Genomic DNA, 13,665 nt, shown 5'->3' with positions numbered 1-13,665 from the left:
ATCCTTTGACACACAAAAGTTCTTAATCTTGACAAAGTTCAACTATATTTTTCTTTTTGCCTATGTTTTTGGTGTCACATCCATGGAGTCATTGCCAAATCCAATGTCATGAAGAATTTTTGCAATGTTTTCTTTATGAGTTTTATAGATTTAGCTCCTATGTTTCAGGTTTCCCCCACCCTCACTTTGAGTTAATTTTAGTATGTGGTGTAAGATAGGAGGACAGTTTTATTTCTTTGCCTGTGAAAATCAAGTTTTCCCAGTACCAGTTTTTTTTTTTTTTAATGTTTATTTAGTTTAGAGAGAGACAGAGTATGAGCAGGGGAGGGGCAGAGAGAGAGGAAGACACAGAATCCGAAGCAGGCTCTGGGCTCCGAGCTGTCAGCACAGAGCCTGACACAGGGCTCGAACTCACGAACGTTGAGATCATGACCTGAGTCGAAGTCGGACACTTAATTGATTGAGCCACCCAGGTGCCCCACCCAGCACCAGTTGCTGAAGAGTGTTCTTTGCCTGTTGTATGATCTTAGTGTCTTTGTCAAAAGTCATTCACCATATATCTGAGAATTTATTTCTGGGCTCTCTGTTTTATTCCATTGGTCTATATGTCTGTCCTTGTGCCAGGCTCACACTGCTTCGATTCCTGTAGCTTTGTGGTAAATTTTGCAGTCAAGAATTGTGAGCCTTCCCACTTTATTAATCTTTTTTGAGGTTGTTTTGGCTACTTGGAGCCGCTTGCAATTCCACATGAATTTAAGGTTTGGCTTTTCCATTTCTTTGGAGAAGGGTGTTGGGATTTTGAGGGATTGTATTGAATCTATCGATCACTTTGGGTGCTATGGACAGTTTAGCATTTTTCCATCCATGAACAAGTGATGTCTTCCCATTCATACAGACCTTGTTCACTTTCTTTCAGCAAAATGTTTTCATAGTTTTCAACATATATGTCTTTTACCTCTTTGCAAGCATTTAATTCTCTTAGGTGATGGTATAAATGAAATTGCTTTTTGTCTCAGCTCAGGTGGCCATAACAAAATGCTGGGTGCCTGGAAGGCTTAAGCAGTGGAAATTTGTTTCTTACTCTTCTGGAGTCTGGAAGGAAGTCCAAGATCAGGGAGCCAGTAAGGCCAGGCCCTTGTCCCGTCTTGTATACATCTGCCTTCTTGCTCTCTCCTCGTTTGGGGGCGTGTGGAGATCAGCAAGGTCTCTGGTGTCTCATCTTATAAGGACACTAACACCATCATGAGGACCCTACATCATGACCTCATCTAATCCTAATCACCTCCCAAGAACCTCATCTCCAAATATCAGCGCACTGGGGATTAGGGCTTCTGCATGGGAATTTGGTAGAGGAGGGGCACAGCTAAGTCCACAGCACTTCCTGGTTTTGTTTTCAGACTGATCACTGCGGGTACATAGGAAAACAACTGACTGTTGTATTGTTGTGTCCTGCAACTTTGCTGCATTCAGTTATTTGCCCTAGTGGTTTTCTTGGGGATTCTTTGGGATTTTCTATACCTAGGATCGTATCATCTGTGAATAGGGACAGTTTTACCTCTTCCTTTCCAGTTTGGCGGGCTTTTATCCTGTTTTCTGTCTATTACTCTGGCTAGAATGCCCAGTAAAATGCTGAAACTCCCTCATCTTTTTCCCGATTTTAGTAGGAAGCTTCAGTTTTTCACTGTTGAGCACAGCGTCAGCTACGGGTTGTTCACAAATACCTTTTATATGTTGACCAACTTTCCTGTTATTCCTAGTTTTCTGAGATTTTATGATGAAAAGTTGTTGGATTTTGTCAGATACCTTTTCTCCATCGGTTGAGATTATCATGTGGTTTTTCTCCTTCATTCTGTTAATGTGCTGGATTAATTACACTGATCGGTCTTACGTGGAACCACCCTTGTATTCCTGGGAATACACGTGGTCATGGTGAATCATATTTTCACTACGCTGTTGGATTTGATTGGTTAAATTTTGTTGAGAATTTTTGCATCTATAGTCATAGAGTATTGTCTTGGTCTGTAATTTTCTTGTGATGTCTCTGTCTGGACTTGCTATCAAAGTAACGGTGGTCAGAATTGCATCAGAATCGGCACGGAAGCATTTCCTCCTCTTCGGTTTTTGGAAGTTGAGGAGGGTTACTGCCAATTGTTCACATGTTTGGTAGAAGCCACCCATGAGCCTTGCGTCCAGGACTTGTCTTTATTGGGAGATTTCTGATTACTGATTCAGTCTCTACTTGTTTAAGTTTGTTGACGTTTCCCATTTCTTACTGAGTTAGCTTGGGCAATTATGTGTTTTAAAGTATTTTTCCATTTCTTCTAGATCTAATTTGTCGGTATGCGCTAGGCCACAGCCTTCTCTTAGAATCCTTGTTATCTCTCCAAGGTCATAATAGTCCTACTTTCACATCTGATTTTATTTTTTTTTTATTTAAAAAAATGTTTTAACATTTATTCTTGAGAGAGACAGAGAGAGAACGCGTGCACGCGCGCATGAGTCGGGGAGGGGCAAAGAGAGACGGAGACGCAGAATCCGAAGTAGGCTCCAGGCTCCGAGCTGTCAGCACAGAGTCAGGCGTGGGGCTCAAACCCGTGAACGGTGAGATCATGACCTGAGCTGAAGTCGGACGCTTAACCGACTGAGCCACCCAGGCGCCCCTAGAAGTCTTTTCTAATGTGCTTTTGGTCCCACTGATTTCAAGCTCTGACACTGATTTGGATGTGTTGCGTCATTAAAAAGGGTGCAGGCTGCGTGAGGCAGTCCCTGTGCATGTTCTCGTGTGCACTGGGGGGCCTTTCCTTAGGGGTGAGATGTGACTTCAGTGTTTGTGGCTTAGTAGTTCAGGAATTTGGCTTCCGTTTCTGTATTCAGATACTGAGGCAAATAAAAATCAAAATGGTGACAGAATAAATTGCACCTTTGCGATATCTGCACGGTTTCTTTGTTTTCACCTTAGGGGAAAGGAAAAACACTGCTTCTGCACCAGTGGCCTACAGCGGACTTCCAAAGCGGAGGGACTCCCGAAGGGCATTTTCTCCCAGGTTTGTAGGCACGAGACGCGGCCGCAGCACAGAGAAAGGGAGGTGCCGCGTGCTGTTATTCCTTGCACTAACGCACAGACCGCTTCATCACGACAGTAACGGCTCCTGTGTGACGGGCACAGAGTGCTGTTTGTGAACAACTTCCTGGAACCTGCACTTTGCGCGCAGGGAAACCGAAGCCCGGAAGGCCCCCCCGTCCGGCCCCTGGGTTCAGGGCAGGGCTCTGGGCGGGTGGTGGCCGTCTCTGCGGTGGCCGCCGGGGGGCCCAGCCTCTGGGTCACTCTGGCAGATAAGTCGTGTTCTTGTACTTCCAAAGCCAACGTAGAGACGGACTCCTGCAAAGCAAAAGCAAAACACAAACTGAACTTAGAACAGTAAGACCGTATTTAAGAATTCATGTTTAAAGAAAGAAAATGATGATTAACCGCTAAAACATCATTATTCCTGTTACTGTAAGGTCTCGGTGTGTACTGGGGGCGTAAATGCTGTGGGCTGGGGCAGCGGGCCCCCTCCCCGAGTACTGTGTGTCTGTTGGGAGATAAAGTTGATTTAAGATAATAAGCAGAGGGTAGGACCGTGTGTGATTGAAGAGTGAGCTGAGCACCATGCTCCAGACGGCAGCCTGGGCCGCGGATCGAGGCTCCTGGCGGAGTATGGCTGGGGGGGGGGGGGGGGGGGGAGGGGGGGGACTGTGCAGTCGCCGCCCACGCTGAACTCCACGCACCGAAATGATCAAATAGGTCAGTTCAGTAGTAGCGAAAAAGGCAGATTGTAGGGGGAAGATCGGAAAGTACGATTGAGCCACGCAGGTGTTTCGTGGGAGGATTACTTCTTGAACTTTAAAGTGAGTCGGTGAGTAACTTCTGTGACACGCAGTCGTGTTGGTCAGGACGGGCTGTGCTGCGGGAACAGACTCACGCAAGCGCCCAGAGGCTTGCCTCCGCACAGCACTTTCCTCCCTGGTGTCGACCCCACCCCGAGGCCCCGCCCGGAAGGACCTGCGGGGAAGGGGTGGAGCAGGAGGGGGCCTGGCGCACAGGCCCCCGACGACAGCTGCGGTCCCTGAGGGGAGGGACTGGACCGGAAAAGCGGTGGACGGTCCAGAGCCGTGATGGTGACAGGGACCGTGAGGGCAGACCAGCGAGGATGTTGCTCCTTGGCACAGACCGAAGAAATGCAGAGCCAAGGGCAGGACCTGAGCCAGTCGGGACTCAAATGGCAGACCCTGGCGGTCCTCGCCGCCCCACCGCGAGGCCCCCGAGTTGATCGGGGTTGACTGGCTGACCCAGTCACGTGCCTGAATCTACCTGCTCCTGGGTGTGGACGCAGGGACACCTGTGTCCTGAGATCCCAGCACGGGCGGTGCAGAGGCCACGCAGGTCCCGGGCAGTGTGTGCTGTGCTGGCCGTGTGGCCGTGTGTGTGGCTGGCTGGGTCCTTGGGCCTGCTCTCCCGGCTGGTCTCACATCCAAACAGGACAAGAAGTCTACACGCTCACCCATGTAAACTATGGCCACTGAGGGCCCCGTACCCGCCACGGGGCCTCTGCTTACACGGGACAGGGGGGCGCTGAAGCTGGGCGGCGCAGTGGCACGTTTGGTGGCAAGTCAACAGGAAGGCGTGGTCTCCGTCCATCAGCCCGATGCCGCCACCTGCCGGGCCTGGCCAGCAGCCACGCCCGGCAGTGCAGGTCAGGGCTCTCCAGAAAGGATTCTTCTTCCCTCACGAGGTAGAAAAGTAACGGGAGTCAGAAACAGAGACAGGGCTCGGAAAACGAAAAGTGTGAGCCAGCTCAGGTGTGGAGGGTGTGGAGGCCCGGCCGGGGAGGGGGTGGGGGCGCTCAGGAGGCACCCCTCGAAGGTGAGCCATGCAGAGGCAGGAAGAGCAGTGGGGCAGCCTGGGGGACAGTGAGCCCCTCACGAGCCTCTTCGGTGCGGCTGGTCCTAAAGGACCGCTGTCGTGCGGCCCTGCCCCCCTTCCCCCGCGACCGGACAGCTGTCGCGTTGGCCCTGGGGGTCGTTGTCAGGCCCGTGGGGTCGCCGATGCGTGTGACAAACCGGGCGCACGCCGCCCTCAGGGACATCCGCGGCTTCCGGGCTCTCACATGGTGCCGGGAGCCCTCCCTGTGGCGCCCCGAGGCCCGCAGGTCGGGGCGGCCTGGAGCTGCCCCTTCTCGGAGCCCCGAGCACCTCTCCTGCCGCAGGTGCCGAGGACGACCTGACGCTGCGCGCTGCGCTCTACGGCCTGCTCTTCCACTGCTACGCGGACCGCGGCGACTGGGAGGGGGGCCTCAAGGTGCTGGACGAGGCTGTGCAGGTGCTGCCGAGGACAGCGCACCGCCTGTGAGCGCTCCCCCCCTCCTGGGCACCCCATCCCCCCCTCCCTCCCGCCCCACCGGGGCCCCCCAACCTGCGTCTGCCCCCCTGCCCCACCCTCCCATCTCCACTGGCGACACCCTTTCCCCTCTGGGAATTCAACACAAGAAGGGAGGGGACTTAAAACACACAAGTCATGACAAAGGAAAACACAACACAAAAACCCCCAAGTAACTCAGGTTCTGTTTCGTTTTGTCTTTGTACGTAGGAAAATGGACAAACATTTCTTAGTTTTGGGTGCCTTCTATATATTGAATTGTTTACCGTTCAGTTCAAGCATTAATTTCTCTCTTTTGCTTTTTTTTTTTAAGCCTGATTTTCAAACACATGGTCATCGTGAAGGCCAAACTTGGCCAGAATTTTATGATGGAAATACAGAAATTCAAAGATGAAAGTGAAGATTACTTGGCACACATGTGGCACCGTCTGGCCTTGAACTCCAGGAGTGTGCAGGGGGAGCTGACCTGCTATCACAACGCTATCCAAGCCTTACAGGTCTGCCTGGGTGCTCGTGACGTCAGCCTCTCAGTTGTGGACGCGGGCCCGAGGAGGGAGGCCTGGGGAACCCCTGGCCCAGCGGAGGCGTGGGGCGCAGCCACAGGGAGGGGACGCACCCTTCTCACGAGCGCAGGGGAGCAGGCAGACAGACCCCTGTCTTCCGTGGCACCTTCCAGCGTGGAGGGAGAGGCCCTGCGTGGGTGCAGCGCCCACATTGCTGCCCCGGGGGACGGTTGTGGGGGAGGGGGTGAGGCCCGCAAAGAGGGGGTGCCCAAGGCCGGACCGGGCACAGAGGAGCAGGCTGTGTCGCCTTCTGCGATTCGGGGGTCTCGGTCTCTCCCCACGACGAGAATCACGGCAGACATTCGTCTCCACGCACCTGGAGTGAAGCAGGGCAGGTTTGGGGAGGGGACGGCGCCTCCACGTGGCCCCACGGCAGGTGGGGGCTCTGCTGGGGGGCAAAGCCGCCCCTCAGTCACGGCTCTGAGCTTGTCCTGAGGACGCCACCAGCGCCAGGTAACTGACGGGGCTTTTCTGTTACTCGGAGTGTCTCTCATGGAGCAAATCCTGCCTTGAGGTTTGTCGACGGAGCCAGGGGTGGTGTGTCCCTCGGGAAGCAGTTAGCTGGGGACTGGTCAGGACGCTGCTCTGGGTCCAAACACAGGCTCTGCATGGTCAGCGCTGAGCGGCCAGTGAAGAGGCTCCTGGGACCTGGGTCCCCACCGGGTTCAAAGGGACCAGGTAGTGTGGACCCCACCCTCCAGGGAAAGGCTTCCCTGGCACCAGGCTCCTTGCAAAGGCTGTCTGTCCCCACCGACCCCAAGTCCCCTCGTTCCTCGTTTCTGGTTTCTTGGGGTGCAAGGTGGATCTTCATGAACTCACAGGGTCACGTAGCCATCACTGCCGTCGGTTTGAGGACGCTTCACCACCACCCAGAAAACCTGGCCCATTAGCTCCCGTCCCCTCACCCACCGCCGGCCAGCGGTCCCCTTTCTGTCTGTGTGGGTTTGTCCGTTTTGCATGTGTCGCACAAGATGTGTCCTTTGTGCCTGGCGTCTTTCATCTGGCATAACGCATCCAGGCTCTCTTGGGTTATGGCTGTGTCCGAGCTTCACCCATTTCTCTGGCTGGTAAGGCTCCACTGTGTGCAGACGTTGTCAGGTAACATTTTGTTGACGGGTGTGCGTGTTGTTTCCATGTTTAGCTCTCGTGAAAGACACTGCACGGACGCCCCGTTCGTGTCTCCCGGGCACAGACCTAGCAGTGTATGCAAGGTGCCCGGGGAGCTCTACTGGACCTTCCGAGGGGCGGTCACGGCTCTCCAGAGCTCTTTCCCTCCAGCAGCGGCGAGGGCCCCAGTGTGGCCGCACCCTGGCCCGCACCACCAGCTGGCTTTCTGACCTAGTGTCCTGGGGGGGACGGTGCTGTCCCATTGTGGTTTGACTTGTGCTTCCCGGGTGACTCACACATGTGTGTATTTTCTTTTTCGTTCTTTTTTTTTTAATGTTTATTTATCTATTTATTTTTAATGTTTATTTATTTTTGAGAGAGAGAGAACAAGCACGAGTGGGGGAGGGGCAGGGAGAGAGGGAGACAGAGGATCCAAAGCAGGCTCTGGGCTCTGTGCTGATAGCAGAGATCCTGATTCGGGGCTTTAACTCACAAGCTGTGAGACTGTGACCTGAGCCGAAGTCAGATTAACCAACTGAGCCCCCCAGGTGCCCCCCCTTTTTTTAATGTTTATTTATTTTTTTAGAGAGAGAGAAAGCAATGTATTTTCATGCATGTATTGGCCATTTGTCTATCTTTTTAGCTTGAAAAAAAATTTTTAATGTTTATTTACTTTTTGAGAGAGAGAGACAGAGACAGAGACAGAGGTGCGAGCGGGGGAGGGGCAGAGAAAGGGAGACACAGAATCCGAAGCAGCTCCAGGCTCCGAGCTGTCAGCACAGTGGCTCTCGAACCCACAAACTGAACCGTGAGATCATGACCTGAGCTGAAAAGTAGGACGCTTAACCGACAGGTGCCCTGTCTATCTTTTTCAGAGAAATGTCTATTGAGATTCTTTGTCCATTTTTTAATTTAGTTGTTTGTCTTTTTATTGTTGAGTTGTAGGACTTCCTCATGTGTCCTGGGCACAACCTCTGATGAGATAGGAGATTCGTATACGTGCGTTGTCTTTTCAAGCGCTTTTCACTTTGTTGGTGATGCGTTTATAGCCCAAACGTTTGTAGTTTTGATGAAGTCCACTCTGTTTCTTTTGTTGCTTGTGTTTATGGACTGTGTCCCCGGAGCCGTCTCGTGGTCCAAGGTCACGAAGATACACTCCTGTATTTGTTGTAATGGCGTCATTGTTTCAGCTCCTACATTCAAGTCTTCGATCCATTTTGAGTTACACTTTGTGTCTGGTGTGAGCATGAGGGCGCCCCGTTTTCCCAACACCATTCGTTGAGAAGATGGTGTCCGTCATAAACCCCACCCAGGCTCTGGCACCCCCCTAGCTCCCTTGCAAAGCTCTTGCCAAGCCCCCAAAACCGCCGTGGGCACCCTGAGGCCACCCCCCCTCCCCGACCTGCCCCTGCCCTGTCTGGCTTCCTTCTCTGGGCTCCCAGGTCCCCCCACCTCCCAGCCCAGCCACTTAATGGGAAGAGGGTGGGACTCAGGGCTCCGATCCCTCCATCCATGACTCCCCTCCCACCCCTGCCAGTGATCTCAACCAGAGCCAAACCCCACCTCTACCCTGAGTCTCCTCACAACTTCGTGTCTGGCCTGGACCCCCCTCCAACCTCACCTCCCATGACCCGTCACCCGTCCCCCTCTGTCTTCTTGCGTGCCAGCCCGACACCCAGAATCAAACGCCTGCTCCTCAGTGCCACCCTCCTCTGTCCTGCCTTCCCCAGCCCGCAGATGGCGGCCCCCCCTGGCCTGGGTGTCAGGCGAGGGCTGTGGGGTTGGGGCGAGCGTGTGGGGCCCTGCAGGTGGACCAGACATCAGTTGGGCTGTCTCTGCTCCGGGAGGGGTGGGAAGCGGCAGCCCTGTCCCTCGTGCAGTGAGTTTCGACTCACTTTGTGCGGGGTTCTGGGGCTGCATGCTGGACGGAACAGCCTCCTTCCCTGACCCCGGAGCCCTGGGTAACCACAGACCCGTCCAGAGAAAGCCTCACATACACATTTGAATGAGTGCCCTGGGAGGCACAAAGCTGAGCACAGACTGAAGGCAGGCAGACTCAGGAGGGCCGGCGGGCGCCCGCAGCGGGGTGGGAAGGGGGCCCGGAGACCGCCCGGCTTTGGTCTCGTGACAAGACCATCAGCAACGGAAAGGTTGTGCACGAGTGTGGACGGCATCGGGTCCCATCAGAGGGTCCCGCGCCGCGAAGGTGGGTTGAGAGCCCTCCGCCTGCTTGCAGCGATCCCAGCGCTCAGTCCCAGCGTTTGGGACGCTGAGGAGTGAACACATACCCCTTCTGACCTTTTTGTTTAATCCCAAAGAAGCCAGAGAGTGACTGGCAAAAAGTAGAATACATCCTGGAATTCAGCGAGTGGCTGTATGACAAACAGTTTCCCATGGAGGACGTAACTTTCCACCTGACGTGGGCGATTCACATCCTGCTGGCGATGACACCTGCCAGGGACGCCCCTGAGCTGGCAGGTGAGGGTGGGCTCGGACGCCCCTCAGTGGTTATCTGCTCTGGTTCGCGGTCATCTGCTCAGTGCGCACAGCCGCGCCCTCCCCGTGGCACCCGGGCGCTTGGGTGGGGGGCTCCCTCCTGCCTGGGACGGGCGTGTCCTCACGGCCCCCACCGGGACCTGCAGCTCCCAGCGGGCAGCCCTGTGGTCCGCTGGCTGGGGGAGGAGCCCTGGACGCCCGTGCCCCCAGGTGCCCTTCAGAAGGGCCCACGACATCCGAGCGTGGACATGCTCGTGGCCGTGGGCACCCCTGTCTTGCAGAGGAACAGCTGCCCACTCAGACAGCCCCTGAAAGTCCAGTGTCCGAGGCTGCGGGGACAGTCTCCGAGGCTGCGGGGACAGTCTCCTTGGAGAAGCTTTGGAACGTGAGGCAGCTGGAGGCGCTGGCCCGCGCCTACACCCTGCTGGCCCTGATGGTGTCCCCGAGCGCGGCCAGCTACCAGGACTACTGCCTCATGGCCTACACGTTCCTCAAGCGCATCTGGCAGGTGAGGCACGAGGCTGCTCCCTTCTGGGTCCCCAGCTCTTGACGGGAGTCCGAGCCTCTCCCTGTAGCCCGTGGGCCTCACCTGCTCGAGAAACCCCTCAAGGAAGGCCCGCTCCAGTGGCCGAGGCCACTCGTCTCCGAAACCCACCCAGCACCCTTGTCCATCCGCCCAGAAGTTCCCCGGCGGGGGTGCCCACAGCCCGTGTGAATGGAGCGGCCGGCTGGCCCATGTTTGCATCTCCCTGCCCCTCGGTGGCCCAGGCACAGCAATCCCGAGCTGCCCTGCCGCTGGGCTTCTAGAACCTTCTGTGCACGGCCTGTCCCTACCATCTCTTTACAGGGCCCCCCACCCGGGGAAGCTCTTGGAGTCTCTGGTTCTTGAGGACCTCCTGCGGGCAGTACCCGCCCCCCTCAGAAATGTGCTGGGAACCTTGGCTGCGGGAAGGACGGGCGGGACTGGGAAAGCAGCTTCAAGATGCCCCAGCCCACTGTCCCACCACCCATCAAACAAGGATTCTTTATGCTTCTTTTAGGACAACTGCTAAGTTATGTGTGTTCTATTTGTTTTATTTTTTTAATGTTTTTTTTAATTTATTTTTGAGACAGAGAGAGAGCATGAGCAGGGGAGGGGCAGAGAGAGAGGGAGACACAGAATCCGAAGCAGGCTCCAGGCTCTGAGCTGTCAGCCCAGAGCCTGACGCGGGCTGGAACCCACAAACCGTGAGATCGTGGCCCGAGCTAAAGTCAGACGCTTAACCGACTGAGCCACCCAGGCTCCCCAAAGTTATGTGTGTTCTTAATTAGAGACATGAACTCACTTCATAGAGCTGACAAGCCCTCCTTGAAAGTCAGCCCCGTGTCCCCACCGCGCCCGCATCCTGGAGGCCAAATGTCCCAGTCACCAAGGGATGCTTGCGGTAACCCGTGCACAGGGCGGGCTCACCGACGTGGCCCTGGCACACGAGTGGCGTGAGGTTGCCACTCAGAGCGTTAGGACCACTGGCTGCCCTCAGATCTGAGCGTGTGCGGGGGTGCGTTCGCGGCTGTTCCTCATGTTGCAAACCTGGATTTCATTTTTCACAGGTTTCTTTGTTAACAGCAGGAAGATCAATTTCAGAAAGCAGAATTCTAGCAGCAACAGCTAGTTCACATTTGCTACTGCCTAAAAAGGAGAAGGAGAAGAGGAAGGAAAAGAAAGAGAAGGAGAAGGAGAAGGACAGAGAGAAGGGCAGAGACCCCGAGCAGGTACCCTGACAGTGGGGCTCCAGGCCACAGACTGGGGCCACGCAAGAGGGCCTGGACCCACACCCAGGCTGCCGGGCCGTCGGGAGGGTGCCCCAGGGTGTGTGCCCCCCACCCCCCGGCAGAGGGTGTGCGGGTGCGAGGGCAGCTCTCTGGAGGAGTGGGAAGACGGCTTCCTCGTCACGTGGGGCCCCACCTCGCTCGCGTGGCAGTCCTGTCCGACTGCCCTCCGGAGCGGGCGCTCCCCCTGGACTCCGGCCCCACGCCCTCCGTGCTCTCCTTTACGCGGCGCTGGCCGGGCCTGGATGTGCCGGTGGTGGGGTCACTGCGAGCCGGGGTGCCTCCGGGTAGACTCTGTTGGGCGAGGGGAGAGAGCACCGTCTTCGTGCCCTCGGGAGTGACGTCAGAGCGGGTTTTGCCTGTGAAACCGAACGTGGCTCTGGTGTGGCTCACAGCCTGGGCGCGGACCCCAGGGAGGACAGACGTGTGCAGAGGTGCTCTCGGGGCGGGGCGGGGCGGGGCGGGGGTGCGGGTCCGGGCGGCACCCCGCCCCCAAGGGCGCCGGGGATGCGCTGCCTTCTCAAAGCTCACCACCTGTCTGCTTGAGCTCAGCCGGCTTCCAAAGCGAGTGCGCCGTCCCCGCTTTACAGCTTCCAGCCGCGGTTCCTGGCAAACGGCTTGAGGACTTACCGGCCAGCACAGAGGAGTGGGCTTCCTACTCCTGCCCTGAGGAAGCGATATCTGTATTTAAACAAGATAAAAGCGACTTTACCGTCAACGCGTCAAGCATCCAGAAGCCGGTGAGTTGACTCAAAGAAGTGGTGTGGGCCGTGACCACGCGCCCGCCAGCCTGCGTTCCCGAACCGTCTCCCCGAGCTGGAGCCTCCCTGTTGTGAAGTACGCCCAGAAGAGGGGCGGGGACAAGGCCTGGCCTCGCGAGGTGCTGAGGAGACACCTGTGGGTCGCCGCCCAGGCCAAGGTGCGGAGCAGGTCAGGCCCGGGGACCGTCCCCAGGAACGCGTTCCCGGCCGCCGCTCTCCCCAGATGACTGCCGGTGTCCGCGGGAAACACTTCCTTCCTTTCGCCACGCACCCCCCCACCCGCCAGGAGCACCCCGAACACGCCAACGCAGCTGCGTGTCGGGGTCTGTGGCCGCCGTGGCCGTGGCGGTCGGCACAGGCCGGGTGGCAGCAGCCTCCGACGTCTCTCCTCTCGGCTGAGGAGCCCAGGCGTCCAGAGTCCGTCTGGCCCGGCCAGAGTCAGGGCGTCAGTGGGGCCACCTTCCCTGTGGGGCTCTAGGGGAGGGACTCCCTGCCTCGCCCAGCTCCCGGGGTCCCGGCGTCTCTGGGTCAGGGCCGTGTTCCCCCCCGTCTCTGTCTCCGACCTCAGGGTCCTCTCCTCCGTGTCATGTCCCTCCCTGCTTCCCTCTTACGATGACCGGCGGGGTGACGCCTAGGGCCCCCCTGCCTAACCACGAGAATCTCTCCTTCTCAGGACTTTTTTTTCTTTTAAGTCTGGTACATGGTAATGCACGATTTCAGTTATTTTGTCCATTAATAACTAATATTTGAGAACATTTATAATATTAATGGAGTTTAATCTAAGGGAAGTTCAACTTTTTTACATTTCAGTGTTGGGTATTAATTAAGAGAAATAGTAAAAATAATTACGGTCAAAATTATTACGTCAAAAATATAATAAATGCTTGGTGTTAAGTCTGCATACAATCCAGTTTTTGGCATCGGGTTCTTCGGCTGCGAGAAAGAACACTCGGTTTACATCATTAAGGGAATATTCCTTAATGCTGGGATGGGCTCTTGGTATCGCTTCTGCTGTTGACTCTTAGCAGAGTTCTCTGATTGTATGAATGGAGTTGAGTGGAGAGGTACTGATCGTGTCTATTCCAAATAGGAGTACATACGTGATTACTGTCGTGACGAGGAGGCAGGCAGGCAATGCGACCTCTCTATATTTTTGAGGCCAGTAGGCTAAGCCTAAGGAGTTTAGCCGAGACTAAGGAAGAAAAGCCCATGCAAGATAGAGTATGAAGCCAAATTGGGAGCTTAAGAAAGAACAAAGCCGCAGTTGCCCTTTCTGGCAATGGGGGCAGTGAATTTTCCACCATTTTCCCTGTGGCTTTAGACAACCTTTCTGACCTGGGACGCCAGAGCACAGGGTCAGCCAGAATGTTCCTTTCACCACCAGAGAAGATCCCCCCTACACACACCTTTTATTTTAACTATTCTTGGGGAGCATTTATATAAGATTATTTGTTATTTCTTCTTTAAATTTGGTAGAATTCCCTGGTGAAAACCTTTAGGCCTATTCTATAAG

General features: G+C 55.4%; 1 protein-coding gene and 1 pseudogene across 7 annotated transcripts in view; one reads left to right on the top strand and one right to left on the bottom strand.

The window, feature by feature from the left end:
• CFAP46 (cilia and flagella associated protein 46) overlaps nt 1–13,665 on the top strand; it is a 95,786-nt gene that overhangs the window by 42,359 nt on the left and 39,762 nt on the right. For all 7 annotated transcript variants that reach the window (XR_003421383.2, XR_008292032.1, XM_053207019.1 and 4 more), the window contains exons 25-31: nt 2,960–3,044; nt 5,247–5,385; nt 5,730–5,913; nt 9,405–9,564; nt 9,864–10,090; nt 11,173–11,334; nt 11,982–12,131. Coding sequence is in view for 5 of the 7 variants with exons in the window: in XM_053207019.1 (XP_053062994.1) it covers nt 2,960–3,044; nt 5,247–5,385; nt 5,730–5,913; nt 9,405–9,564; nt 9,864–10,090; nt 11,173–11,334; nt 11,982–12,131 (1,107 nt within the window). In the remaining 2 variants the exon portion in view is untranslated. The remainder of the gene's footprint in view (nt 1–2,959; nt 3,045–5,246; nt 5,386–5,729; nt 5,914–9,404; nt 9,565–9,863; nt 10,091–11,172; nt 11,335–11,981; nt 12,132–13,665) is intronic.
• LOC106985770 (phosphatidylinositol N-acetylglucosaminyltransferase subunit P-like) lies at nt 12,323–13,456 on the bottom strand (annotated as a pseudogene).

This window comes from Acinonyx jubatus, chromosome D2 (genome assembly GCF_027475565.1).
Source record: "Acinonyx jubatus isolate Ajub_Pintada_27869175 chromosome D2, VMU_Ajub_asm_v1.0, whole genome shotgun sequence".
Lineage (NCBI taxonomy): Eukaryota > Metazoa > Chordata > Mammalia > Carnivora > Felidae > Acinonyx > Acinonyx jubatus.
The sequence above is the reverse complement of the archived record's forward strand: the minus strand, read 5'-3'. Positions and strand labels throughout refer to the sequence as shown.